This window comes from Kogia breviceps, chromosome 20, assembly GCF_026419965.1.
Source record: "Kogia breviceps isolate mKogBre1 chromosome 20, mKogBre1 haplotype 1, whole genome shotgun sequence".
In the NCBI taxonomy this organism is placed as follows: Eukaryota; Metazoa; Chordata; class Mammalia; order Artiodactyla; family Physeteridae; genus Kogia; species Kogia breviceps.
In genome coordinates this window covers 27,620,496-27,647,017 of record NC_081329.1, presented here as the reverse complement: position 1 = coordinate 27,647,017, position 26,522 = coordinate 27,620,496, and the positions used below count along the sequence as shown (strand labels likewise).

Below are 26,522 nucleotides of genomic sequence, written 5' to 3'. Positions count from 1 at the left end.
CGCAAAAAAAAAAAAAAAAAAAAAAAAAAAAAAAAAAAGAATCCCTGGGCCCAATATCCTGCTTCCAGACACGCAGCTGAGTCTCTGCATTAAGGATTTCCTGAGGAGCATGCATGACTAGGACTCAGTCCTCTCGGGTGGAACGTCTGAATTCTAGGCTTTCTCCTCAACTCTGAAGGGTATTATAGGGAAGCAAACTTCGCCACCTCCAAACGTCTTTTTGGCATGTGGATTATATCAAGGTGAAAACAATCAAGGCACCAAAACTCAGGAAGAAATTCTGACCTTCTTCCAACTGAATAAAAAAATTCAGCTAGAGGGCCTGTTCCTGGGATAGAGCTGTCACCAGAGACGTCTGCAGAGAGTATGGGCTCAGTGCGGTGGGCGCAGGACCTAGAGAACAGAGCCCACGCTGGGTCCCATTGTCTATGCAGGGCCCAGCAAACAGTTGCGTACCAAACATTTGCTTTTCCATCTTCATGTGAATTTCCTTCCATCCCTTCGAAGTCCCAGACACTACCCCCAGCATCCTCTTTTGTCTTCAGCTGAAGATGGTATATAAGGTGAGGGTTTCTGCCATTTGGGGGAGTTACTCGGTTCTCCTGGGTCTCTCCCATGTACAAATGTTATTCAATTTTTGTTTGATTTTCTCCTGTTAATCTGTCCTATGTCCAGTTAATTCCTAGACCAGCCAGAAGAATCTAGAAGGGTAGAGGGAAATGTATTCCTCCCCAATAATATGCACAGCTGGTATGTGTAACAGAGATACAAAATCCCTCCCCAAATTCACCTCATTTAAGAAGGCAACATGAACTGTTTAATCAAGAAAAGGATTCTTCCATATACAAATAATATTGTGCTTTGTTTTTTTTTTTTTTTTTTTTGGTGGTACGCGGGCCTCTCACTGCTGTGGCCTCTCCGGCTGCGGAGCACAGGCTCCGGACGCGCAGGCCCAGCGGCCACGGCCCCACGGGACCAGCCGCTCCGCGGCATGTGGGATCCTCCCCGACCAGGGCACGAACCCGCGTCCCCTGCATCGGCAGGCGGACTCCCAACCACTGCGCCACCAGGGAAGCCCTGTGCTTTGTTTTTAAAAGTATTTTAAATAAATACCTTTATTGTTTAAGGCAAAATAATACACATGCTCATTCTGAAAGCAGCTCTTTTGCCCCTTTCCTGTTTGCCTATTTCTGTTCCCCTCTAACTTTAAAAGAACCTAATTATAGGAATGAGATCGCTGGCAATTTAACGTTAACTCCTGACTTAAGGCTCTTCTGAATGCACACCATGACTCGTCTAACGTGTTGATTCTTTTCCTAGATAAAAAGCAGTAAAAATGAAGAATTAAGCAGTTAAAATGACTAGCTCTCTACTCCGCCACAGCCCCCTTAGCAATTCTGCACGCAGATCACTTGGGCAAGATAACATCTGAAGAAAGAGTCAGCCAGTCTGCAACACAACAGAGAATGATGCAGAATCCAACCTCCTGCCTTGATGATTCACTGAGATTCTTCCCCTTTTTTCCCCCCTTCAAAAACTGTCATGGCTGAGCAGACTCGTTGGAGCTGGTCTCAGGACACAAGTCCACCTTCTCCCCAGATTGCTGGCTTTTCTGACTAAAGCACCTTTCCCTTCTACTGACACTTGCCTCGTTTGAGTGGCAAGCAGCAGAACCCGAGTTCGGTAAGAATTCTTTCATTCAGTCATCCCACACATTTCCCAAATGACAAGACAGACCCCGTTCTTGCCCTCACGGAGCCTGCATATTGGTGAGTTTAGTAAGCAAAGAAAATATGTAACTTACAAGCCGTCATGAATGACGGACGTATAAGAAAAGTGCAGGGGCTCCTAGGAAGGCCAGGGAGGGTGGGGAGGGGAGGACGCGTGGAGGTGATGAATCAGGGAGCCCGGGAGGCCGCTCTGAGGAAGTGACTAGCTGAGGCTTGAGGGAGGAGGCTGAGAACTGAGCAGACAGCAGCCTGGCAGCAAGCGTGACTTAAGCCAAGGGAGTGAGGTGAGACTCCTCGAACGTCAAGGATCGCGCGCGGTCTTTGAAACAGTGAATTTTGGATGGCACAGAAAAGTACAAAGAAGAAAGGAAAACTTACCCAGAGTCGTGGTTTTGCTAAACAAGCAACTGTTAAAATGTTGGTGAACAATCCACTCTGTTTTTATCTTTTGTTCAAAGCACTTTTTACACCTGGAAAGAAATTATTTCTATTTTTCCACTTAGTATCTGTCTTTCCTGACTAGAAGTGTGCTCTGTGAACACAAAGTATCTTGTCTGTCTTGTTCTGTCTGCTCCATAATATTTGGTGACTGAATGGATAGACAAAAACCTCCCAAATCGCCCTGTTACATACACACAAGCACGTACTTATGAGCACGGGTAGACAGACAGACAGATAAACAGATGGACAGATAGATACTTTTAAACAAATGAGATTTAAATATACGTATTGTCCTCATTTAGAGGCCAGGGCTCATTCTCAACTTCTCCTGTTTTCATTATAAGCTCTGCTCCCCGGGGGAGGGAGTGGGAACCAGGCTGTGGAGTCAAGACCCTTCCTGACCCCTGCAGAGCCCGTGTTCTTAGCTCCTCTCAGCTGCATAACAAGCCTTTGTGTGTCTCCATGGTTTACATAATTTGCTCCCCGTGGAGGGATATTTAGGGGGTTCATTGTTCCTCATTATAAACGAAACCGGGATGAATAACCCTATACAAGCATCTTCTCACACGTACAGGATTATCTCCTAGAGTTAAAACCCTGGAGCACATTTTGTGCCTGGAGGCACGTAGCCAGACTGCCCTCCAGAAAGGCTGTACTAATTCACAGTTTTAAATGGCAGCACAGGAGACAGCATCTTCCCTAAATCCTAACCAACACCGAGTCAGTCAATCTTCTAAAACTTTGGCAAGTGGGTAGGAATCCTATGCCACTGTTGGTTTCACCTAACACATCTGATTACTAATGAAGTCTGAATATCTGGTAATGTATTTACTGAAACACTGGAGGACTTCCTTCCTTCCCGCCCTCCCCACCTTTCTCCCTTTCTTTCCTTCTTTCTTTCTTTTTTGGTAAATGGAATGTTTCAGTCCTTTGCCTCAAATCGGTAAATGTAGGGTCCCTGGCCCAGCGGTATCAGCATAACCTGAGAATTAGAAATGCAAATTCCCGATCCCCACCCTGGACGTATGGAATCAGAAACTCTGGGCACGGGCCGTCCGGGTGATGACCACTGTGGATAGATGCTGAAATGCCTTAAATCACTGGGATTTCAGTCCCACCGTAGAACCTCACTTTCTATACAGAAAATGTGCCTCTAACCTCTAAACCGGAGACGAAAAGCTTTTTGATCAATAGCAGGTTCATTATTTCCTCCTCAAAACTGCATTTGTGGACTGAATATCATTTACCATTTCCTTTCCTCCAAAAGATTCTGTAGCTACTAATAAGAATCTACTGTATAGTACAGGGAACTCTTCTCAATACTCTGTAGTGGCCTATCTGGGAGAAGAATCTAAAAAAGAGTGGATATGTGTGTACGTATAACTGATTCACGCTGCTGTACAGCAGAAACTAACACAACATTGAAAATCAACTCTACTCCAATAAAAAAAATTTTAAGAAAAGATTCTGAATTACCGGAACAAAACTCACCTAACTCAGAACAGCCGAATTACCGCTGCACAGGGGACTGCTGATTCTCGTCCGACCAACATCGGTCCCCTTCTTTGAGCCACAATCCACATTGCCCCCCTCACTCTCGGGGCCTGTGGTTTGGACCCCCCTGCTCCTGGTGCAGGGGTGGGAAAGTCACTCAGGTCTGACTCAGCATGACACACACCATACCCAGCACACACCGCCAGCCCCGCACGCAAGCCCCGCACAGCGCGGCTCAGCCAAGGGTGCGGGACCCAAGGCCGTCGATGATTCATGTCTCCTGACAACCTCTCTCAACTCTTCCAACACTACCCCTCCTACTTCCTGCAGCTAATCTGGTGCCCTTCAGCAGCATTCCAAAGGGAGAGAGGCATGCCAAACTGCCCAGAGGGGCCACCTGTGGGAGGGACCACCAGGAGGCGTCCCTGGGGACAGGATGAGCCCGCTTCAGCCGGTATCAGGGGACAGGACATGCAGCAATGTGACCCTGCACTGGGATCAGCCACCACTGGCCTTTTGGTTCCCTAATCCCTCTATTTGAGGCACCCGGTGAGCATCCAGCAGAGACAGCTGGCAGACACATTTCCCAGGCTGGCCGATGCCCGGATGGATACGTGCAGATTGTGTGGCAACATTCCTCAGCCTCATTCCAGGGCTCCCGGTACATCTGTCGGGGAAAACGCAGCCTCAGATGTTCCCAGAACTCTCTCCCCCGACAACACACACCATCAAGGGCCAAAGGCACAGAAATTCCCCAACTCAAGAGATATTAACTTGTCCTTGTGCTGGGATCTTTCTTTCTCTTCTCCCTTTAGATGTTGATTTTATTTTTGTTCTCAAGAGATTCGGAATGGTTTCATCTCAGCACCCACCCTTTAATTAAATGACTTGTGCAAGAACATCTACGGAGCGGTTCAGCGGGGCACCCTACGCCCAGGGCACTGCGTATTCTCTCTGAACTCTGAACATACAAAACAGAACGCGAGGAACTGATTTGTTTCACACATCTGAGTGATGCAAGTGGAGGAAAGCTCCAGGATGACCAAAAAAGGAAGCGACGTGATTCAGCTTCCATAGAGGGTTTTCAAACACGCAAGGGAAGATGTGCGGGGAGAGGGAGAGAGGAGGGGCGACCCGAGGGTGGCGATGGCACTGATGCGAAGGAGAAACTGGAGCCCCAGGCCCGGCTCCCTTCCAGATGACCCAGAAGGCGAGGGCTCCGCTGCTCCCTGGGAGATGGTTTCACGCGGATAAACAAGGAAACGTCAAAAACCTTCCGTGCTTTGTAAAGAAGGCGGAGAACCTGGGATTTGATGCTCTCAGTAGAGAGTATTCACACTCTGTACCAGACACACGAGACAGCTCTTCAGCCCAGCGGGGAAACCAGTCTCCTGACGTCTCTGTGCGTGAAATGTCACTGCTTTGTGACGAAGGACTTACGGGCAAGTTGGGGCTGGCAGCACCGGGGTTCCTTCACACTCACACACGCCCCCACATATACATACACACCCACACAGTCTCACATACACACCCCCCACACATACATACACAGCCACACACAGTCTCTCACACACACACACACACACACCACATATACATACACACCCACACACCCACACACAGTCACACACCCACACCACATATACATACACATTCACAGTCACACCCCCCACATATACATACACACCCACACACAGTCACACACAAACCCCACAGTCACACGTACACACCACATATACACACTCATACCTCCCACATAAAGTCATACGTACCACACACATGCATACACAGTCACACACACACACCCATGTACACATACACACACCTCCCACACATAATCACACCACATACAGTTACACACCCACATATACATACACACACCTTCTACACAGTCACACACACACCTCACACACACACACACATACCCTTCAAGCATTTTCAGTCCCAAACACAAGACCCTCCCCAGCCCCACTGACCATTCAAACAGGGGTATGGAATCAACCAAACAAAGTATACTATTATCAGGGACATAAAAACAACTTTTACTTAAAAGAAAAAGGCCTTGGGCTTCCCTGGTGGCGCAGTGGTTGAGAGTCCGCCTGCCTTTGCAGGGCACACGGGTTCGTGCCCCGGTCCGGGAAGATCCCACGTGCCGCGGAGCGGCTGGGCCCGTGAGCCGTGGCCGCTGAGCCTGCGCGTCCGGAGCCTGTGCTCCGCAGCGGGAGAGGCCACGACAGCGAGAGGCCCGCGTACCACAAAAAAAAAAAAAAAAGAAATTCCATCTGTAAATGAAACATAGTCCCTTTATTTCTTACTCACGTCAAATTTCTCAGGGAAGTTAGCCCCTGTGGAGAAAAGTCATCTCTTTTCCTTCCTTTTTTTTTCTGTTAAAACTTCCCCTTGGGCTTCCCTGGCGGCGCAGTGGTTGAGAGTCCGCCTGCCGATGCAGGGGACGCTGGTTCGTGCCCCGGTCCAGGAGGATCCCTCGTGCCGCGGAGCGGCTGGGCCCGTGAGCCGTGGCCGCTGCGCCTGCGCGTCCGGAGCCTGTGCTCCGCAACGGGAGAGGCCGCAACAGTGAGAGGCCCGCGTACCTCAAAAAAAAAACGAAAAAAAAAAAAAAAAGAAGAAAAAAGAAAAAGACCTTGAACTGAGGAATTTAAAACTGTGGCCCTAGGGCAACAGAAACTGAGAAAAAGGGATGTCGGAGGAGCCAGTCAAGCACTAGAGCTGTCTGGTCTTGGTGTCTGCAGAAGACTCCTCGGGCGCGGCGATATCCCGGTCTTGTCACGCGAGACCCAGCGGCCGGCGAGGGCGTGGATGTGGGGCTCCTCCTTTCTCTCTGTGGATGAAGTACTGAACAGCGGCCACCAGGGGGCAACAGAAACTTCTGTCACACCTTCAACCCGCAAATGTTTTTTTTTTTTTTTTTTTTTTTTTTTTTTTGCGGTATGCGGGCCTCTCACTGTTGTGGCCTCTCCCGTTGCGGAGCACAGGCTCCGGACGCGCAGGCCTAGCGGCCATGGCTCACGGGCTTAGTTGCTCCGCGGCATGTGGGATCTTCCCGGACCAGGGCACGAACCCGTGTCTCCTACGTCGGCAGGCGGATTCTCAACCACTGCGCCACCAGGGAAGCCCCCGCAAATGTTTTTGAAGAGACTTTCTTCCAGCTTTGTACTTCTATCAGTCAGAAGGTCACAGTGAGCCCCCTCTGCGTCCAGCCCTGGGTGTTTATACTGCAGTTCAACCAGCAAACACCAGTGAACAACGCAAAGGAGGGGGGAAGACGTCCAACTCCTCAGAAGCCACAAAAAATAGCCACACGATTCGGAGTGAAGGGAAACAAGACACCCCGGGGACGCAGGATCCCAGCCAGCAAAAGGAAATGGAAATACCAAAACCCTCGGCCTCATCCTCCCTCGCCCCCGAATCTGTTTCCTTTCCTCTTACGTGCACTGTAAGTTAGCATCCGAAGACTCTTTCGTTTTCTGCCACCCAGCAAAGGAGTGGGCTGAAGACCGTCCTGGTCACCCCAGGCCAACCAAGGCCAGAAACGAAGCAGATGGTGGCTGGCGCCCCCTTGTGGGAAGACTGGAGAACAGCACCCTCTACTCGGCCAGAAGCGGGACGGAGGCGGACGACAGGTGAAAGAGGTCCACTGCAGACACCTCTGTCTCCGCCCCGCCAGCAACAGCCGCTCCTGAAACGTGGGCGCATCTCTCAGTTCTACTCTTGTCCTCAATGGAGCCTGCCAACCCGCACTTCAGGTATCAACTGTAAAGGTGGCCCATGTTATTCCGAACTTGAGTTGTGTTCCCAGACGCCATCACTCCAGGCCACTGGACACGTCACAGGCACCATGGCTTCACACGTGGTGGAACCAGTGGATCACAGGTTTTAAAAGGCAAAGGAGGCACCACTGGACTCACAGAAATGCTGAGAGGGTGATGCCTGGCAGGTAAAACATGGCCTCTTCCTACCATTATGTCTTGCCCAAGCCTTCCTAGGTTTGCTTTCTCAAACCCCTATTTAAGAACACTCTTGAGGTAGCCATGGAAACATAACATTTTGCAGTTGTTAGGAAAACAAGACTCACAGACGAAAATAATTCAGCAAAGAAACCCGGGAGAGGCATCCTGTCTGCTCTGTGTAAAGGCAACATAGTGTATGGGTATTTGTCTACAGAATGGGCTGTGTTTTTCAACCGTTTTCTTTTCTCAAATGTTTACTTTCCTGAAACTGTGCTATCAGTAGGGAGGGAGCCATAAAAACTTATTTTTTGGCAGATAAACAGAAGCCTCTGCTGGTTAATAAGTTGCTCTGTGCCTGACCCACTCTGGACATGACCAGTAATTGTTTTCCCTCAGCCAGGTTCACTTGAATCCCTGCTCGACCATTTACTAGCTCTGCAGCCTTAGTTTCTCAACTTTTCCAGGCCTCAGTTTACTCATCTGTAAAATGGAGCTATTAACACCTACCTTTATAGGGGCCATGAAAGGATTAAACGAGCTAATGCCTATGTCCCAGGATCTCTGACTCTCGTAACTTTTCTGTACTGTGTGTATGTATATTTTCATTTGGAAAAAGTCTATAAAAGTTTTATGTTATCACAGGATCTCTGACCCAATGAAGTTTTCAGAGCTATTGCTCTAAAGTGAAGGGTCTTTGCCAGATTCCTGGGAGCTGTCATCCTGACCAATGATATGCTGTCAGGCTTTTATGGGGACATGTAGTGTGAGACAGATGTATGGGTTATATTAAAAACAGAACTATCCTGCCTCCAAAATATAGATATGACTCTAAAGTTGCCACGGAATACCCCTAAATGTAAGTAAGCCAAATATAGTTTCTTTTGCCTACAACTGTTATTCATAACGTTCACAGCAGACATACCATAAGATTGGCTAAGGCGAACTTGTACTAGGTACAGGCAAAAAAACCCCACAAAAAACGATATCCAAAGTGTCCTGCACAGTAAGAATCCTGAGACTGAAGGAATGTCAAAGTGAGGGATTCTCGCACTTTCCAAGGTTCCCACGTCTCCACAGACACAAGAGGTGGAAGATCAGGAGAAGCAGAGGTGGTTTATCCTTATATAAATCCTTCATTCCTTATATAAATCTGTAGGACTTTATATCATGTTACTGCGAAAAATAAAGTCTAGACTGTACATGAAAAATGTGAGCCTGAGAAAGCATGCAGATGACCTGAGAACACTTGAAGGCACAGCTGTTTCTGCACAGGAAGCTACATTGTTTAAAATGAAACCTTCAGATGGATGACAGAGTGGCCTAGGGTGGTGTAAAACCTACGAGGAAAGCTCAATTATGAATGTCCTTTTTTTCCCCAAGCTCCTTTCACAGGTCACCTCCCCTCATCCAACTATCTGGCAAATGTCCTGCCCCCAACACTATCAATGAATATTCAGATTTTATACATTTACAAATGCTTTCCTCTGCCCCTGTAAATTCCCACAGAAATAATAAAGGATATTCACAGTGCCTGAACATAAGAAAGCAGTCAATTCGTATTTGCTGAATGAGTGAGAACAGAAAGAGAAAAACCATCAAGGGTTAAACAGAAGAAAAGACAGGTTGTAGCACTGAATTTTAAAAAATGGTATTACAGGGAATTCCCTGGAGGTCCAGTCCTTAGGACTTGGTGCTTTCAGTGCAGTGCCGTGGGCCCGGGTTCAACCCCTGGTCGGGGAACTAAGATCCCAAAAGCCGCATGTCACGGCCAAAAAAGAGGTATTACAAATTGGTGGGAAGAAAACGGATTATTTAATAATGCTAGTACTGGAGTAACTGGTTAGCTATTTTGAAAAAAAAAGTTAGAGCCTTAAAAAAAAAGTTAGTCTTATCTTACACTAGTGATTCTAGAAATTTCAGATCGAGTAAATGGTTTCTTATAAAGAAAAGGACATCATGAAACAAATAGAAGAAAAGAGTTATCTCATTTGGGGACAGGGAAGAGCTTACTATGCACAAAGGCCGAGGAAGAAACCCCAAAGGAAAACGTGATAGGTTGATTTATATTAAAAAGTAACATGACTACTAAATGTAATATGTTCTGGAACAGAAAAAGGGTATCAGGTAAAAACTAAGGAAATCTAAACAAAGTACCGGAACATATGTATATGTATAACTGATTCACTTTGTTATAAAGCAGAAAGTAACACACCATTGGAAAGCAATTCTACTCCAATAAAGATGTTAAAAAAATAAAAAATAAAAATAAAATAAAAAAGTATGGACCTTAGTTAATAATAATATATCAATGATGGTTTCATTAACTGTAGCAAAAGTACCATATTAATATAAGATGCTAATAATACGGGAAACTACTTGTGGAATCTATGAGGACTGTCTGTACATCTGCTGAAATTTTCTGTAAATCTGAAACTGTTCTAAATTAAGAAGTTAATTTTTAAAAATACCTCCCCTTCAAAACAAAACAAAACAAAAATGGAGGACGAGGGTTAGCAGATTTGTATAAGACAATGGCTAGGCATGTAGGTCTCTGGATGGAGGCCACCTAAATTTCAATTTTGTCACTCCAGCTGAGACACCTGCGACAAGTTAATTAACCTCTCTATACCTGTTTCTTCATGTGTAAAGTGGAAATGTAAAACTGCACCTAGCTTATAGGGTTATTTTGAGAATCATATGAGTTAATGCATGTGAGAGGCTAACATGTGCCTAGCATGTAGTAAGTGCTCAATAAGTAGCTGGCTTCATCGTATAAAGAATTCTCACAAATAAGTAGAAAAATTAGTACCTCAGTACAAGACTGGCAAAGAGAAATACATAAGAAATTACAACATTACAAATGGCTACTAAACATAGGGGAAAAAGTTCACTCTCACTGACGAAGAATTTAAAAACTCAAACCAAGATGACACATTTTTCTCTTACCAAACTGGCAAAGATTGAAAATGATAGTGCCTAGCTTGGGAAGGATGCTATGAGCATATGGAAAGTATGCTGTACTGCTAAGGAGGGGAGTATAATTTGGGATGATTTTGGGGAGAGTAATCTGACAATCTATAGTAATATATAACAAAATATAACTTTTCAAATACTTGCATTTTTGACCCTATAATTAAACTTCAAGGACTGTGTTCTAATTATTAATCAGAGATGCACAAAGAATTATAAGAATATTTATTAACTGTATTACTTATATGATCAAAAACAGCACCCAACCTAAATGTCAACCATTTGGGAAAACTTAAATTAATTATAATATATGCACATAGTGTACTGCTCAGCAAGCAATAAGATGACTTTTAAAAATTCAGTATAATGATACAGAGAAATGTTTATAATGTTAAGTGAAAAAATCAGACTGCAAAACACATATAGTATAACCCCACTATTGAAAATTATATTTACTGGGGAAAAAAAAAAAGAGACTGTAATAAAATGTACCAACATATTAACAGTCATCTCTGGGTGATGAGATTATGAGTGGTTTATTTTCTTCAGTTTTCTGGGTTTTCTAAATTTTCAGGCTTTTTTATTTTTTTAAGTATGTTATGACTATCAGAGGAAAATGTGCTTGTTGTAGAAAATGTGGAAAACAAGAAAAATGAAAAGAAGAAAACGTTTATATGTGTTACTGAATTGCTAATACACAAAAATGAAGATGAAGTAAGAGGTTGAAAAAGGAAAATCTAGCGCCCTGGATGTGATGCCTGGGTGGGTGATGAGGTGCTGAGGAGAATCATAGGTACCCCCACCATGTGGTTGAGCCTCTCGGCGAGAATACTTCTCCCCAGTTCAGTCCAGGTCTTGGCAAACCCTCATCTATGGTTCTTGGAATTAAGTCCAAACTCCCAGCCAGCCACAGAGCCCCCAGCACGCAGCTCTTCTTCACCTCTCCAGACTCCCTGTTTCCCAATCCCCTGTCCATGCCACACCCACCCTACCCCAAACCCTCCCCATCGCCCAAACAGGATGGATCCTGACACATTGGGCCATGGTCTGCCATGCTTTCCTCACCTGGCCTGCCCTCCCCTGTCGCCTCCTTGCCTGGCCACTCACTCATCCTTCAAGACTCCGAGCTATGGGTCCCCCATCAGGTGGGTCCCTGATGCTCAACTCTTGGAACCTCTGACCTTCACAGTGACTCCAGCCTCCTGCCCACCCCTCCCAGGCTCCTCCCCACATCTGGGTCCTCTTTGGATACTCAGTGCCCGAGTGTCTGACACACAAGCAGGTTCATGTCTTGGGGTGAAAAGTGTGGCTGGAGAGGGTGTAGAGGGGAGGGCAGGGTAAGAGAATTTCTGGGGGCAGCACACACAAGCTGAAGGCAGTCCAGCATTCTCTCATGAATGCCGCGTCCCCTGCATCGGCAGGCGGACTCTCAACCACTGCGCCACCAGGGAAGCCCTTGTCTTTATTTTTTGTGCTTGCTTTTTATGTATTATTTGTGTGGAGACTATTATAAACCTATTCCAGTACAGTACTACATAGCCAATTGTGTTAGTTGGGTACCTAGGCTAACTTTGTTGGACTTACGAACAAATTGGATTTACAAACGCACTCTCAGAATGGAACTCGTTTGTATGTAGGGGAATTCCGGTAACTCATGTATCAAGCACATCTTAGGTACCAGGCCCTGCACTAATAATACACACCATTTCATAAGGTAGATATTATTATTATTGACATAAAGATGCAGATATCTGGGCTTCCCTGGTGGCGCAGTGGTTGGGAGTCCGCCTGCCAATGCAGGGGACACGGGTTCGTGCCCCGGTCCGGGAGGATCCCACGTGCCGCGGAGCGTCTGGGCACGTGAGCCATGGCCGCTGAGCCTGCGCGTCTGGAGCCTGTGCTCCGCAACGGGAGAGGCCACAACAGTGGGAGGCCCGCGTACCGCAAAAAAAAAAAAAAGATGCAGATATCTGACCAACTGAAGAGTTAAGTGGTTATTTTCCAAAGCTTCCTGACCTAAGCTAGGGAGCTATCTTGCTGGAATTCCAGCCCAGGTCGGCCTGACTCCACAGCTTTTGCTCTTACTCACCACGTGAGCAGCCTCTTTGTATAAATGAAGTGAAATTTCCCCCTAGCTTTTACCAAGGCTGGCTCATTTGTTTCCTCTGGTTTGGGGAAGGTAGACAGCTACAATTTTCAATAATAATGTGTTTTATCTTAAAATCAGACCTTTCTCTTCATGCACATCCACACCTGTTTATATTTCGCAGTAGAGCTCTGTTAAGACAGATTTGTCTGGTTAATTTTCATACCTGATTAAGTTATTCTGAAATATAAATTGTGAACATTCTGAAACATAATATTCTCCCTCAAAAGACAAATGCCAGTGTTCATGCAATGTTTGTGAGGTTTTCATGTATTTACTTTTATTTTTTAAGAAAGGAACAATAGATTTTGAAAATGCAATGGCCTGAGTTAGGGGAACTTCCTTGAGGTCAGGGTTATCCATGGCAGCCATGTGTCCGGCAGGAAATCTGCAGCCGGGTGACATTAACAATGACCGTGGAGACCCTTGTGGCTGTACATGTGAATGCGCCAGGATTTGGATTAAAAGCATGCTTTTTGCTTTTCACGTATATATATCACAGGCATCGAAGCTCGTATTTCTCGTCTTTCAGCTGGTCTGCACCAAGTGGTTTGTAGGGCTGACTCATTAAGCCTGCACACTGTGATGCGGCCAAAACTCCCAACACAGCCTGCATGCGTTTACGTCCTTCTCAACTTACTCACTCCAGTAGGATAGGGCATCCCTGGGCGGGATTCCCAGGTTTAGACCAAGGATGGCTTTCATGTTTATCTTTAGGCAAGTTTAGCTAAATATAGAAGGCACATGCAGAACCTCATTGGAGAGAGAGAGAGAGAGAGAGATCCTCTACCTACTGCCAAAGCACAGGATAATTTGACAATTAAGAGTCAGGTCCTCACCCTGACAACTGAATCCTACACAGAAAGCCCTGAGTTCCTTGCTTCAGCGTCCTTTCAGAGGATGATTTAAGGATTTATTTTTGAGCCACACCAGCCACGTGCTCATAAAGATTAAACAGTCAACTGTCATCCTTGGCTAATACAACTTACTGCTCAGAGATAAAACTGTAACTCGTTATTTATATCTACATGATCTTATGTCATCCTTAGAACAGCCTGTGAAGTGGACATTATCTTCATTCCCATTTTACATACAAGGAAACAGACCCAGAGAGGTTGGGGAAGAGATAAAAGAGCTCCAGCTGTCAAGGAGCAGAGCCTAGAATTCAACCCAGGGCAATCTGCCCCCAAAACTTGAAACTTCATCTCAGTGTTACACCACCTCTTAACTTTTTAAAAAGTTAAATCAACTTTGGCAGTTTTTGCTCATTAGGCATAAGCATTGCTAATTCAGATTTCTCCCTTATTCGGGAGGAATTCAAGGGGAAAATGGGGGTGTGTTCTGCCAGCTGAGATAACAGTTTGGTTCCTAAGTCAGTCCCAACTCTCCTGTGGGAAGTGGCTGCAGCAGGATTTCTGGAGACAGACAAGAAGGGTCCACCACGTTTTAGCTCTGTGACCTTGGACGAGTCACGTCTCTTTTACTTCAGTTTCCTCACCAATAAAATGAGGGCAATAATAGAAACTAACTCAGTGTTCTTGGGGATTAAATAACACACAGAGTGTTTAGAACAGGGTTTGGCACATTTTACGTGCTCAATAATTCTCAGCTATTCTTTGATTAATAAGATGCCTGGGGGCTTCCCTGGTGGCGCAGTGGTTGAGAGTCTGCCTGCCGATGTAGGGGACACGGGTTCGTGCCCCGGTCCGGGAGGACCTCACGTGCCGCGGAGCAGCTGGGCCCGTGAGCCATGGCCGCTGAGCCTGCGCGTCCGGAGCCTGTGCTCCGCAACGGGAGAGGCCACAGCAGTGAGAGGCCCGCGTACCGCAAAAAAAAAAAAAAAAAAAAAAAAAGATGCCTGAACTACGTTTAGATTACTGATCATATGTAAACATCAGAAAGAACAACTAACACGTCTATCATCTGGGTATTCCAGAAGATACTTTGCCTTGAAAAAATAATCCAAAAAAAGCCCTCCCATGGCCCAGGCTGCCTATATGTGATGGCTAAGTGTATCTTTCTCAAACTAAATAGCTTTGGCATTGGCTGAATTCAAATAGAGTGTGGACTCCTGGACATTACCTCACCTCCAAGACACGCACACCCTTCAAACATTTTTAATTATACGCTTAAAGATTGTTTGTGTTCTCAAATAAATATATAGTTATCGACGCATTCTCTCCGTGGTAAGAAGCAAGGCCATCTTCCAAACCGTGCAACTTGCTCTAAATCACGTTCTCTAAAAATGTCCCTTCGGAGCATTTCAGTACTTGGTGTCCCCAGTTGTTGCTGTCCCAGAACAAAAGCCTAATTGCTGCTGCTACAATACAGCCCTTTCTCTGGGATCATCATGAAGCCCTCGGAGCAAACAAGAGAGGGAGTTTTTGCGAACAGCGAGCACTGCATCAAATTCCTGGACCCCGAAGGCCAACACGAGCCGAGTTATCTTGGAGACTCGAGTCCCCTTCTAATATCTACTCCTCCCTGCAACTAGATCTGTCTCTGGAGAGTTTCTGAGCCCTTTAGGGACACGTGCGTCTTCCTGCTTGGACGAGTCTGGAAAACCTCGGGGTCCCCATGTCCCACCCGCGCACCGCGAAGGGACGCGGGTCAGCAGCCCCGCCTGGGCGCGATTCTGTCTCCGTGGGTCGTGGCCCAGCGCCCCCGGGGCACTGCAGGGCGAGGTTCGGGGCGGGATGTCCCACCAGGCCCACCCCTGTGCCCTTGCGCCCCGCGGGCGCCAGCGGGAGCCCCACCTTCCCAGCCCTGGTGGGACGGGAGCCGTGCGCTCCCATCCCCGGCCGGCATGCAAAGCCCCGAACGGCGGCCCCGGGATCTGGGGGCGGGAGGCGGGGGGCTCTGGGACTCACGCGATCTCTCGGGGTCTCGGGGGCCTCTCCGCGGCCGGCTCCCGGCCCCTCGGGCTCTGAGAGTGGGCGCCTCCCATAGCTCGGAGCGCGGCGCCCCGGCTGCGCCCGCTCGTGCTCTGCCGCGCGCCGGCCCGACCGGGACCCCCGCAGGAGGAGGCGGCGGGCGGAGGAGGAAGGGTGGGGCCGCGGGTGGGCGGGGGTGCCGGGGAGCCCGGCCTCAGGGTCCCGGCCGCCGGGAGAGCCGGCTAAAGGGCGTTGCTGGAGACGCTGCTACTTTTCCGCCAATCGCAGGGCTCGGCCGGCGCGGCGGCCCGTGACCCCCTCCTGGGGACCCCGCGGGGGAGGCTGGGCGCGCGGGTCACGGCGCCAGGGAGACCCTGGGCGGCGGAGGGCGACAGGTGGAGTGGGCTGGGGACCCGGCGGCCGTCGCCCTCCCTGTCCGCCCGGCGCGCGGGCGGGCGCCCGGGGAGTCCCGGCGCGAGGCTGGAAGGGGCGCGGCTGGGAGGAGGCCCGCGGGGCGGCCGTGCGGAGAAGCCCCGGGAGGGGGCGGTGTGTGTCGGCATCCCTGACCCGGGCTGCCTTCCCGCGGCGCGGCCTTCCCCGGCCGCGAGTCCCGCACAGAGGCCTCCGCGGAGCTGTGCAGAAAACTGGGGGAATCCTGGCCGTGTCCCCGACTAGCCGGGTGACTTGGGACAAGTTACTGCGCCCTCCCCGAGTCTTGCTTTGTTCATTTGTAAAATAACGGCGTGTGATCATTCTTTACCTCTTAAATGTCTCTTCCGGTTCTGACAACCAATGAATGAATTCTCTTCCGAACTCTGTCTTGGGGGAGAGGGGGAAACGCACCTTGTCCCTCCCGTTACACCTGTGATCCACCTACTCGTGCACCTCATAACTCCCTTTTCAGAATACTTCACGCTGTTTCTCATCCACTACCGCCCCCCACTCCCCTCCCCTCCAGCCGTCTCTCCTTCACCCCAGTGTTTCGTTTTTGTGGGGAGAAGAACGCTCTCTTCTCCTAACACCCATTTATCCTTCCAGACACAACTCAAACTCCCTTCCATACCACTATCCTGCATCCTGATCTTACAACTTTTTTTGTCATTGCCTGTTTCCTTCACTAGAATGCAGACTCCGTGAAGACAGGGAATTTATTTCATTGTTTCATTTTCACTGTTCCCCCAACACGCCTAGCACATACCCAGTACCTACTCATAATTGTTGATAAATGCATTCATCCTACACACGTTACCACCTTCCTTCTTACGGCTCCCATAGCACTTGTTAATTCCTCTAACATAGCACTTACCAATCTTATTTTGTAATGATCTCTTCACTTACTTGTCTTTCCACTAGGATATGAGTTCTTGAAGGGCAAGAGAGCTTCCTTATCTCTGTATCCAAGCTTAGTGCCTGGCGCAGTGCCTGTATCCTGGCTTATATATAATAAATATTTGCCGAATGAATGAACGAGCCAGTGGTTAAGCACACAGAATGGCGTGGAATGTTAACGTCCCCCTTGAGTGGAAGCTACAGGCAGTAAAGATGTATGTGACTACATTTTAATGTTTCCAGAAAGGACGGGAAACCCCTAACACAGACATATTTACAACAGATCTCTCTTTTTTAGGTCAAATTTTGACTTCCTGTTTATACATTATCTTCACTATACTCTAGCCAGAAGGTTCCCAGGACTCAGGATGCTGCTGCATTGTAGACACATGCAAGCAGAATATTTGAGGGTGGGAAAATAAACATTAATTAGTAACAGTATAGTGAGACTGGGCATTGAGGTTTTGTGGGAAGGATTTCAAATAGCTGAAGAAAAAAAGTTGACTCTTGGCAGATAATCTAAAAGTTCAGATTCTCCCCACATTCTACCTGGAATACTTTGGCAATGTGATTGAAGTGTCATTGAGAATGCAAACGCAACCCTGCCAAGAGCTGTGATCTCCTCCAGAGGAACACTCGGCCCTTCGTAGGGAGAAAGGTGGGTCATTCCAAAGGAAAAATGGGAGGGGAAGCGGTGGGAGAGCGGAGTGAGGATGGGAAAGTTTTCATTTTACCGGGTAGACAAGATGGGTTGTAGGAGGAGTTTTAGTATTACCGGGTTGGCCAAAAAGTTCCTTCGGGTTTTTCTGTAAGATTTTCAGAAAAACCTGAACGAACTTTTTGTCCAATCCCATATTTGTGCAGAAAGGCACAGGATAGCATCACTAAAATGGTTTAAAAGAAGAAAAAAAGAGTGAAGCACACATCCTGCTGTGGTGCACAGAAACTGAGACAATGAGGGGGAAAAGGAGTCTGTACAATAGTGTGAAAGATGGTCTACAGGGGCCCAAAGGGCATCTCTACTAAGATGCTTGTGTTTACTGCTTTTGCGGCCCCGTCTGGTACAGAGACAGGGGTAACCAGAGGAGTGAAGACGGTGAAGGGAATTCTTGTCTTTGGGAAGTAAACTTACGAAGGCTTTTCAGGGAAAATGCCTGATGGGGTCCAGAAGGGGTAGTATTTGATATCCAGTGTTGAGGTTTCCCTTTGTGCATTGTGATTCTGTCAGTAAGGCATTTTTAAACATTGAAAAAAGAGTAAAGAAAGAAAATTTAAGAGACTGAAATTCAAGATGGTCCCCGAGATGGCAAAATACACCCTTCCGTGTCAAATCCTACCCTCAGAATGCTACTTATGCTCCAAGGAGGGATGGGAGCTATTTATTGGATACCAGGCACCCTACTTGGTGGTTGACAAAAGTAACCATATTGAGTCCTCCTAACACTGGGAAAGGATAATAGCAGGTAATACTTGTTGGGCACTTTTTAATGTGCCAAACTCCGTTCTAAATGCTTTAGATTTATTAACTCATTTAGTTCATCACAACAGTTTAGATAGGGTCCTTTTAGTATACTCAATTTACAAAGAGCAAAATGAAGCATGGAAAGATTAAACACACCTAAGGCCACACAGCTAGAAAACAGCGGAGCCAGGTTCTAACCCACGTAGGCTCGTTCCAGAGCTATAACATAAAGCTTGGTTTCTATGCTGTATTTCCTTAATTTTTACAGTGTGCACTCCACTTTAAGATGAAGAAACTGAGATGTAGAAAGGAAAGTGGTATATTCAGTATTTAAACCCAGTTCTGTCTTCATTACAAAGCTTATGCTCAAAGCGGATTTTCTTTTCCCCAGCAATCATGCCAAATGAATATTACTCTTCAAAGTAGCCAACTTGGGAAGCTACATGCTTATCTCAGAGCTGCACCATCTTCCCTTTTTTTGGAAATTATTTAAATACCAATTTATAAATCAAAGATTAAAACTGGATTTACTACTTAAGAGCCACATACTGTTCTTGAAATCAGGTAGTGTAAGTGCTCCAACATTGTTCTCAATTTTCAAAATAGTTTTGACTATTCTAGGTCCTTTGTGTTACCGTATACATTTTAAAATAAACATAAATTTCTTTTTAAAAATTTAATTAAATTCAAAAAAATTAGAATCCCAGTGATATTGGATTTCCAAAGGGATTATATTGATTCTATTGACTAATACAAGGAGGATTGCCAGTTTAACCGTTTTGACACTTCTGATCCATGGACATGGTACAGCTCTCTATTTATGTAGATCTTCTTGAATTTCCCATAATGTTTTGTAGTTTTTAGCCTACAGGTCTTACATATCTTTTGCCAAATTTATTCCTAAGTGTTTTATGGTATTGTAAATGGAGTTGTTTTATAATTTTTATAATTTTATATTATAATTTAAATTAATATAATATATATATTTATATATACATATATATAAATTATATATATGTATATATATAATTTAATATAGATTTACAATTTTATAGTTTTATAATTTTATAATTTTACTTTCTAAATGTTAGTTTTTAGTATATAGAAATACAATTGACTTTCGTATACTGTATCCTGCAACCTTGCTAAACTCACTTATTACTTCTAATAGCTTTTTTTGTGCGTTCCTTAGGGTTTTCTATATGATATCACCTGCAGATAAAGACAATTTTACTTCTTCCTTTATAATCTGTATACATTTTGTCCTTGCCTTGCTGCACTGACTAGGCACTTCTATACAATGTTAAATAAAATTAGTTAGTCAACATCCTTGCCTTGTTCCTGATCCTAGGTAGAAAGCGTAAAATACTTCACATTGTAGTACATTAGCTGTCTGATTTTGTAGATGCCGTTGAGACAGTTTTTTAAAAAAAATTCATAACTCACTAAGACATTTTTTATGATAAATGGGTGTTGAATTTTGACAAATGCTATTTCTGCACTTATTAAAATAATCGTATTGGTTTTCCCTTATATTCTATTAATTTGTTGAATTATGTTGGTTTTTCAGATGCGAGAGACTAATATTAGTGTTAGCTTATTAGTATCCATTGGTCGGATAATTTTGGACTGCATCTGGGACATCATGAATACTGAGCTGCGGAGATTTCAGATTCCATTATTTTTCTCTGGTGAGAGTGGTTTTTCCTTTGTTTTAGCAGATAATTTTCTTGTTGGGCTTGAACTCCAAACCCTGTTTCTTGGGGTGGGTGGCAGCTCCAGTCTGAGTGCAGACCTTCTGTGTAGCTGAGCTGCTTTGAGTGTTTTCTGTGCATGTGTGGTTCAGGGGCTGGCCAGTGATTTGGTGTAGGGATCCCCTCATTGGCTCTTTCCTTTCTGGGTTCCCCCACTTTTTCAGCATTCATGATCTCCTGGCTTCACTTCTCTCATTCCCCAGAACCGCAGGGCTCGGGAGTTTTTCATGTATGTCTCTATTACACAAGCCACTGTGTGGACGACACTTAGCCCTGCACTAAAAGCCTTAGCAGAGGGGACTACTTGTATGACCCCTCATCGCCTCTTCTCCAAGCTACATGCAACGCCAGAATCTACCTACTTCTGTTTCCTCTTCAGTACCTTCAGGTAATCACTTTATGTATTATGTCTGGGTTCTAGCGTTGTTTTCTGTAGGAATGATCCTGATGCCCAGTAGAGCCTATAATATCCAGATATACAAGCCCGTATCTCATGCTTATGAAATGGTAATTCTCTGCTTTATCACCCACCTTACTCATCACAGTTGTCCTGAGTGACCCTGGCCTACTTTCAAAAATCAAATTCACCTCCACAGGGTAAAGATTTAGAATACTGAAAATAATTCACTAGGGGCCCTGAAGATGATTTTAAGGGATAAGGACCAAAGGAGTTGAACAACAGGAGCTTCACTGCATAACTGGAATAAGTGTGTAATCTCTCAGGGTGACAGACTAACATTCCCTAATATCTGTTCTCCCCCTCTCTCTTCAAACAAACCCCAAAAAGCTGATTTTTAGGTATTATAAATAAAAGTTATGTTTCCCAGACTCCATTGCACTTAGGTGTGGCCATGTAATTAAGTTTTGGTCAATGGGATGACAATAGAAGTGTCAAGTCCAACTTCCAAGGGGTACCATTCACGGCAAGTGGGGAGGTACTATGGTCTGAATGTTTGTATCCCCCTAAAATTCATATGTTAAAACCCGAACCCCCAAAGGTGATGGGATTAGGAGGTGGAGACTGGGAGATGCTTAAATCATGGAGGTAGAGCCCTCATGAATGGGATTAGTGCCCTTATAAAAGAGGCTCCAGAGAGACCCCTTGCCCCTTCCACCATGTGAGGACACAGCTAGAAGGCACCAGCTATGGACCAGGAAGAGGGCCCTACTGAAATGCAACCATGCTGGGGCCCTGATCTCAGACTTCCAGCCTCCAAAATTATGAGAAATAAATTTCTGTTGTTTATACATGACCCAGTCTGTGGTAGTTTGGGTAGTTAGTCCAACAGACTAAGACAGGAGGTGAGCCCTTTATTGGCTCTTTCTTTTGCCTCCTGGCTGGAATGCTGATGGGATAGCTGAGTTCACGCAGCCATACTTAAACCTGAGGTTGAAGGATGCTAATCCATAACACCTTGGAACCTCTAAAACTGCCCTGAATTGCCTACCTACAGATTTCATTTATGTGAGAGAAAAATAAACTTACATGTTGTTTAGCCACTATAAGTTTGGATTTCTGTAAGACTCAGCCAAAGCAAATACTAATCAATATTCTGGTCATTAAACTGGGGAGAAGAAGAGTCCCATTACCTTGTAGTTAAACCACCTGTAGCTGGAAAAACTGTAGTACTTAGCAGCCTGCCAGCAATCACTCTATTTTATTCTATAGATACAGAGTGCTATGTAAACTAGTCTTAACCCTAATATTTCCCAGTCCTGAAGTTCAGCTCTGGCTGAATCTGTCCATAAAACCTCTCTCCAGCCATCACTGCTAAGCAAATCTATGCCCTACCCCAAATGAACTTCCTCCAGTGGAATGATTTCATTCCCTTCTCCCTCAATACTATCGTGACTGATTGATTGATTCACTCATTGAATTGACAAATATATATAAACGCCTACCCTGATACCCGTCTTGATCTCAGTTCATCTTTGCAAACATATTGGATGAGGTGAGAGTCACCTGAAGCCTGCTACCAGCCTCAAGATGACCCTCTTGCAAGAAAGACAAATATCATATGATATTGCTTATATGTGGAATCCTAAAAAAATGGTACAAATGAACTTATTTACAAAACAGAAATAGACTCACAGATGTAGAAAACAAACTTATGGTTACCAAGGGGGAAGGAGGGGAGGGATAAATGGGGAGATTGGAATTGACATATACACACTACTATAAATAAAATAAATAACTAGGGCTTCCCTGGTGGCGCAGTGGTTGAGAATCCGCCTGCCGATGCAGGAGACACGGGTTCGTGCCCTGGTCCGGGAAGATCCCACATGCCGCGGAGCGGCTGGGCCCGTGAGCCATGGCCGCTGAGCCTGTGCGTCCGGAGCCTGTGCTCCGCAACGGGAGAGGCCACAACAGTGAGAGGCCCGCGTACCGCAAAATAAATAAATAAATAAATAATAAGGACCTATTGTATAGCACAGGAAACTCTATTCAATACTCTGTAATGACCTACATGGGGAAAGAATCTAAAAAAGAGTGGATATATGTATATGTATAACTGATTCACTTTGCTGTACAGCAGTAACTAACACAACATTGTAAATCAACTATATTCCAATAAAAATTAATTAAAAGAAAATTTTTTTTAAAAGATGACCCTCTTGCAAATCTATACCCTAATTCTACCTTGCATCATTGTTTTGGCCTAAAGATAACAAAAAATAAAAACGAAGAGACTGATTCCTAGAACAGACCTGGAAAGGCTTTTAGAGGCCATCTAGTTCCACCTTCTTTTGATATAAGTCAACCAAGGCCCTGATACCCCAGCAACTTGCCCCAGGTCAAGAGACAGAGCCAAAGCTAGAACCTCCACTCAGATTTCCACACCCCTGCCCGGTCCTTTGTGCTTTCCTCAATCCTTATCTCTTTCATTCACACTTAAACCAAATACAAAGATTGCATATCTGTTATTTTGATGAGAAAACAAAAACTTTTACTTAAGAAACCCTCCCAGTTAAACTCAGTGTCAAGGAGAAGTTACCTTTGTTGATTTGTCTTTGAATTTATTCTCAGTTGACTCTGCAGAGCAAACACGCCAGCAACCCAGACCAAAACCTTTTCTCTGGCCTTGGAACCCTTGGGACTGAAGAAAATTAAGTCAGGTGGAAGTCACATGCTGACTTGCAAGGTAAGTTTTCAGTGCAAGTTTCCAGCCAAATGCCTTTTGCCTAAGGCTAATTCTCAGAAATTCCTCTATAATTCCAATAGCCACTCTGTGACTGTTCTCTAACACACTGTGCTAGTAAAGTTGAATTCTGAAGGGAAAAGAAAAACAAAAAAGTGTTCTCCTATTTCAAGGTGATGCAAGTGTCATCTATCATAAGAGGGCAGTTTCTAGAAGACAGCTCACGCTTCAGACCTGTGGACCCTCGTCTCCTCCTGTGGAAACAGCTGCCAGGTTCACAATTTGTCTGTATTCTCAGGGAGAGGAATGAAAGCACTTAAAAAAAAAAACTTCTTTTGTTTTTTTATTTCATTTACCTGTCACTTCTATTCCTACATAATGCTTCAGGGACAGTACACGTTTTGTGGGCTTTTTTATTTTTATTTATTTATTTTTTTAGGTACGCGGGCCTCTCACTGTTGTGGCCTCTCCCGTTTCGGAGCCTGTCGGACGCGCAGGCGCAGCGGCCACGGCTCACGGGCCCAGCCGCTCCGCGGCACGTGGGATCCTCCCGGATCGGGGCACGAACCCGTGTTCCCTGCATCGGCAGGCGGACTCCCAACCACTGCGCCACCAGGGAAGCCCTTTTGTGGGCTTTTTATTGATTTTTTTTTTTTTTTTTTTAAGCAGGCTGTTTATGTGTGCTCCGGCTTTGTGTTCAGAGACAGAACCTTCAAAAGTCCTGGATTCAGAAACCGCCAACTGTCTTCTTGGAATAGTAACTCTTAGTACTTTTGTGGGTCTCGTATAACTTCGGGGTAGTGACCTGGAGCAACCACTGGGTATTTAAACATGGATTCCAACCCCATCGTCTGGTCCCGGGGGTGGGAGGGTCAGGAGAGTTTATCCACCAACAGTTTACTTCCACTCTGAGCCAGCAGGTTCTGGCTTTAGTTATTCCACCAAGAAACGACAAAGTGGACAAGAAAATGAGAAGGCTGGCAAAAGTACTGAGGGTCTGGGTTCAAGGAAGCGCTTTAATTTGTGAGCCTTTGGAATTAGCATCGGTATGCATGGTTCATTGTACAAAAATAGGAGCGTGAATTTAAGAAAAAAAATGCCCTGTTCTCTGGCTGGGCAAAACAAACAGGGCCTATGGAGTCTGAAAATGCTTCAAAGCAGAAGCAAACATTCAAAGGAAATCTCTAAAGAGAGTCAAAGTAAATATTAAAAGTTCTTTTGGCTTGGAAGCTGAGACTGTCCCTAAGAGGTTATATACAGACCTCGCTTGTTTATCTTAGGACATTTGTGAGCCAGGCAGAGCTGCCAAGTTACAAGAATAAAACAGGCTTTTAACCTTCAACAGGTTAAATAAAAGCAAAAGTAAGCACCGGTAGAACAAAGCATCAGAGCCACTCCTTCTGGAAGTTTTCCACCTTCCTGCAGAGAAAGACCAGAATTGCACATCTGCAGATGAAAACCCAGGGGCGCCCATAGGAGTTAGGATTGAAGAAAGTATCATACCTTGCCAGGTATGGTATATACACAGATCAGTAGGGAGTGCTGTTGTTTGGCTTTATCCATGTTCAAGGGAGGGGACATTTCCAAACAGGATTTGGTCTGTGTAGTCTTAGCTTTGAATTTTTCAACTTTTTTGCTTGCACTCACAAGCTTTTTATCTACGCTCTGATCTGCGGTCCACATTGCTATTGATACTGTAACCATTTTGTTGAGCATCTGGGGTCTAAGAAGGCGTGGGCATGAGTGGGAGCCATAGCTTCCATCTTTTGGCTCCTTGGCACCTGCACGAATAGTCTTGGGCCCTGATCCTACCTCTAGGACAGAGCAGGGCATACGTTAGCCAGGGTAAGAAGAGAAGCAGGGGCTTGAGCAAGGTGGAATGAATGTGAGCAATGGAATAGCTGGGTCGTCTGGATCAGAGCAGGCTGAAGGCCTGTCACGGGGCCCAACAGCTGACAGAGGCCATTGGGAATCACCTGATTTGAAATCCCACCTGATGCAGGGATCCTCCGCTCAAGATTCCTGCTCAGCGGTTAGCCAGCCTCTGCTTGGAAACTTCAGAGATCTTTCTGGCAGACACAGAGTTGCAGCATTCAGACCCCTGTCAAGGACGGATTTAGCAACCCAGCATCAAGGAATGTGGTTAGCTGCTAATCTCCAGCTGTTAATGCCTTCAGAGTCTGCCTGGGCTTTTGAGCTGAGATCAGTCCTCTCGGGCAGCCCCCAGCCAATGGCTGAGCCAGGTGGTGGTACAGAGTCCTGGCCATTCCTGCCCAATGTAGGACTCCTCTCTCAGGCAATTTTTGCTTTGGAGCTTCACGTTGGCCTGGCAGACTTAATCTGACCCGTATCACAGTCTGAAGGCTGTCGTGTCCAATCTTGCTTTCTCTCCTTTTCCTTTCCCAGGTGTTACTCCTCAATAAGCCCTAATACGTGAAGTGCAGGGGATTTTTTTTTAGGGTATAAAACTATTCCATATGATACTGTAACGGTGGGGACATGCCACTACACATTTGTCAAAACCTATAGAACTTTACGGCACAAAAAAAGTGAAACTTAATGTGTGCAAATTAAAGAAACAATATTTAGGAGATCAGGGAATCCCAGGATAGAATGCAGACTGTGACGAAACGACCTAACTGTATTGCAAATGTATGAAACAAGTCCACTGGAGGGGATGTGGGGGGAAAGATGCTGACCTAACTCACTTTGGAAATGAATGGAGTCTGAACTGAAGGCAAAGGAAATTGTGCACAAGCACTGCTCTCCAGCCGATAAAGTTGTTCCCATGGGTGTACGTGTTAACACGTCGAATACTGCTATACACGTATGTCTCCATTGAACAGTGAAGTAAGTGGATGGCAGATGGTGGGAGCCAGGTTTCTCACTGTCGGAATGGGTAGTTACAGACGAGCAAAGGGAGGTCTAGAAAGATCCATGTGGTCATGGATTGGAGTTGGAGACATCAGTGTGAATTCATGTTCTGCTGAATGTAGATTCATATGGTTACATATAGAAATATTTATAAATGCGTGTGTATGCTCAGGTATAGTTCTTATTGAAGTATAATTGATTTACAATGTTGCATTACTTTCTGATATACAGCAAAGTGATTCAGTTATACATATATACACATTCTTTTTTTTTTTTTTTTTTTTTTGTGGTACGCGGGCCTCTCACTGTTGTGGCCTCTCCCGGGATGCACAGGCTCAGCA

General features: G+C 45.6%; 1 protein-coding gene across 11 annotated transcripts in view; it reads right to left on the bottom strand.

Moving 5' to 3' along the window:
• TACC1 (transforming acidic coiled-coil containing protein 1) overlaps positions 1 to 26,522 on the bottom strand; it is a 108,363-nt gene that overhangs the window by 75,118 nt on the left and 6,723 nt on the right. The window contains exon 1 of one of the 11 annotated variants that reach the window (XM_067022773.1): positions 15,620 to 15,960. The exons of 6 other annotated variants lie outside the window; for them this stretch is intronic. In XM_067022773.1, coding sequence (XP_066878874.1) covers positions 15,620 to 15,696 — 77 coding nt within the window. In that variant the 5' untranslated portion in view covers positions 15,697 to 15,960. Of the gene's footprint in view, positions 1 to 15,619; positions 15,961 to 26,522 lie in introns of those variants that run through there. 4 more of the 11 variants (XM_067022774.1, XM_067022775.1, XM_067022782.1 and 1 more) reach the window with 4 other exon arrangements.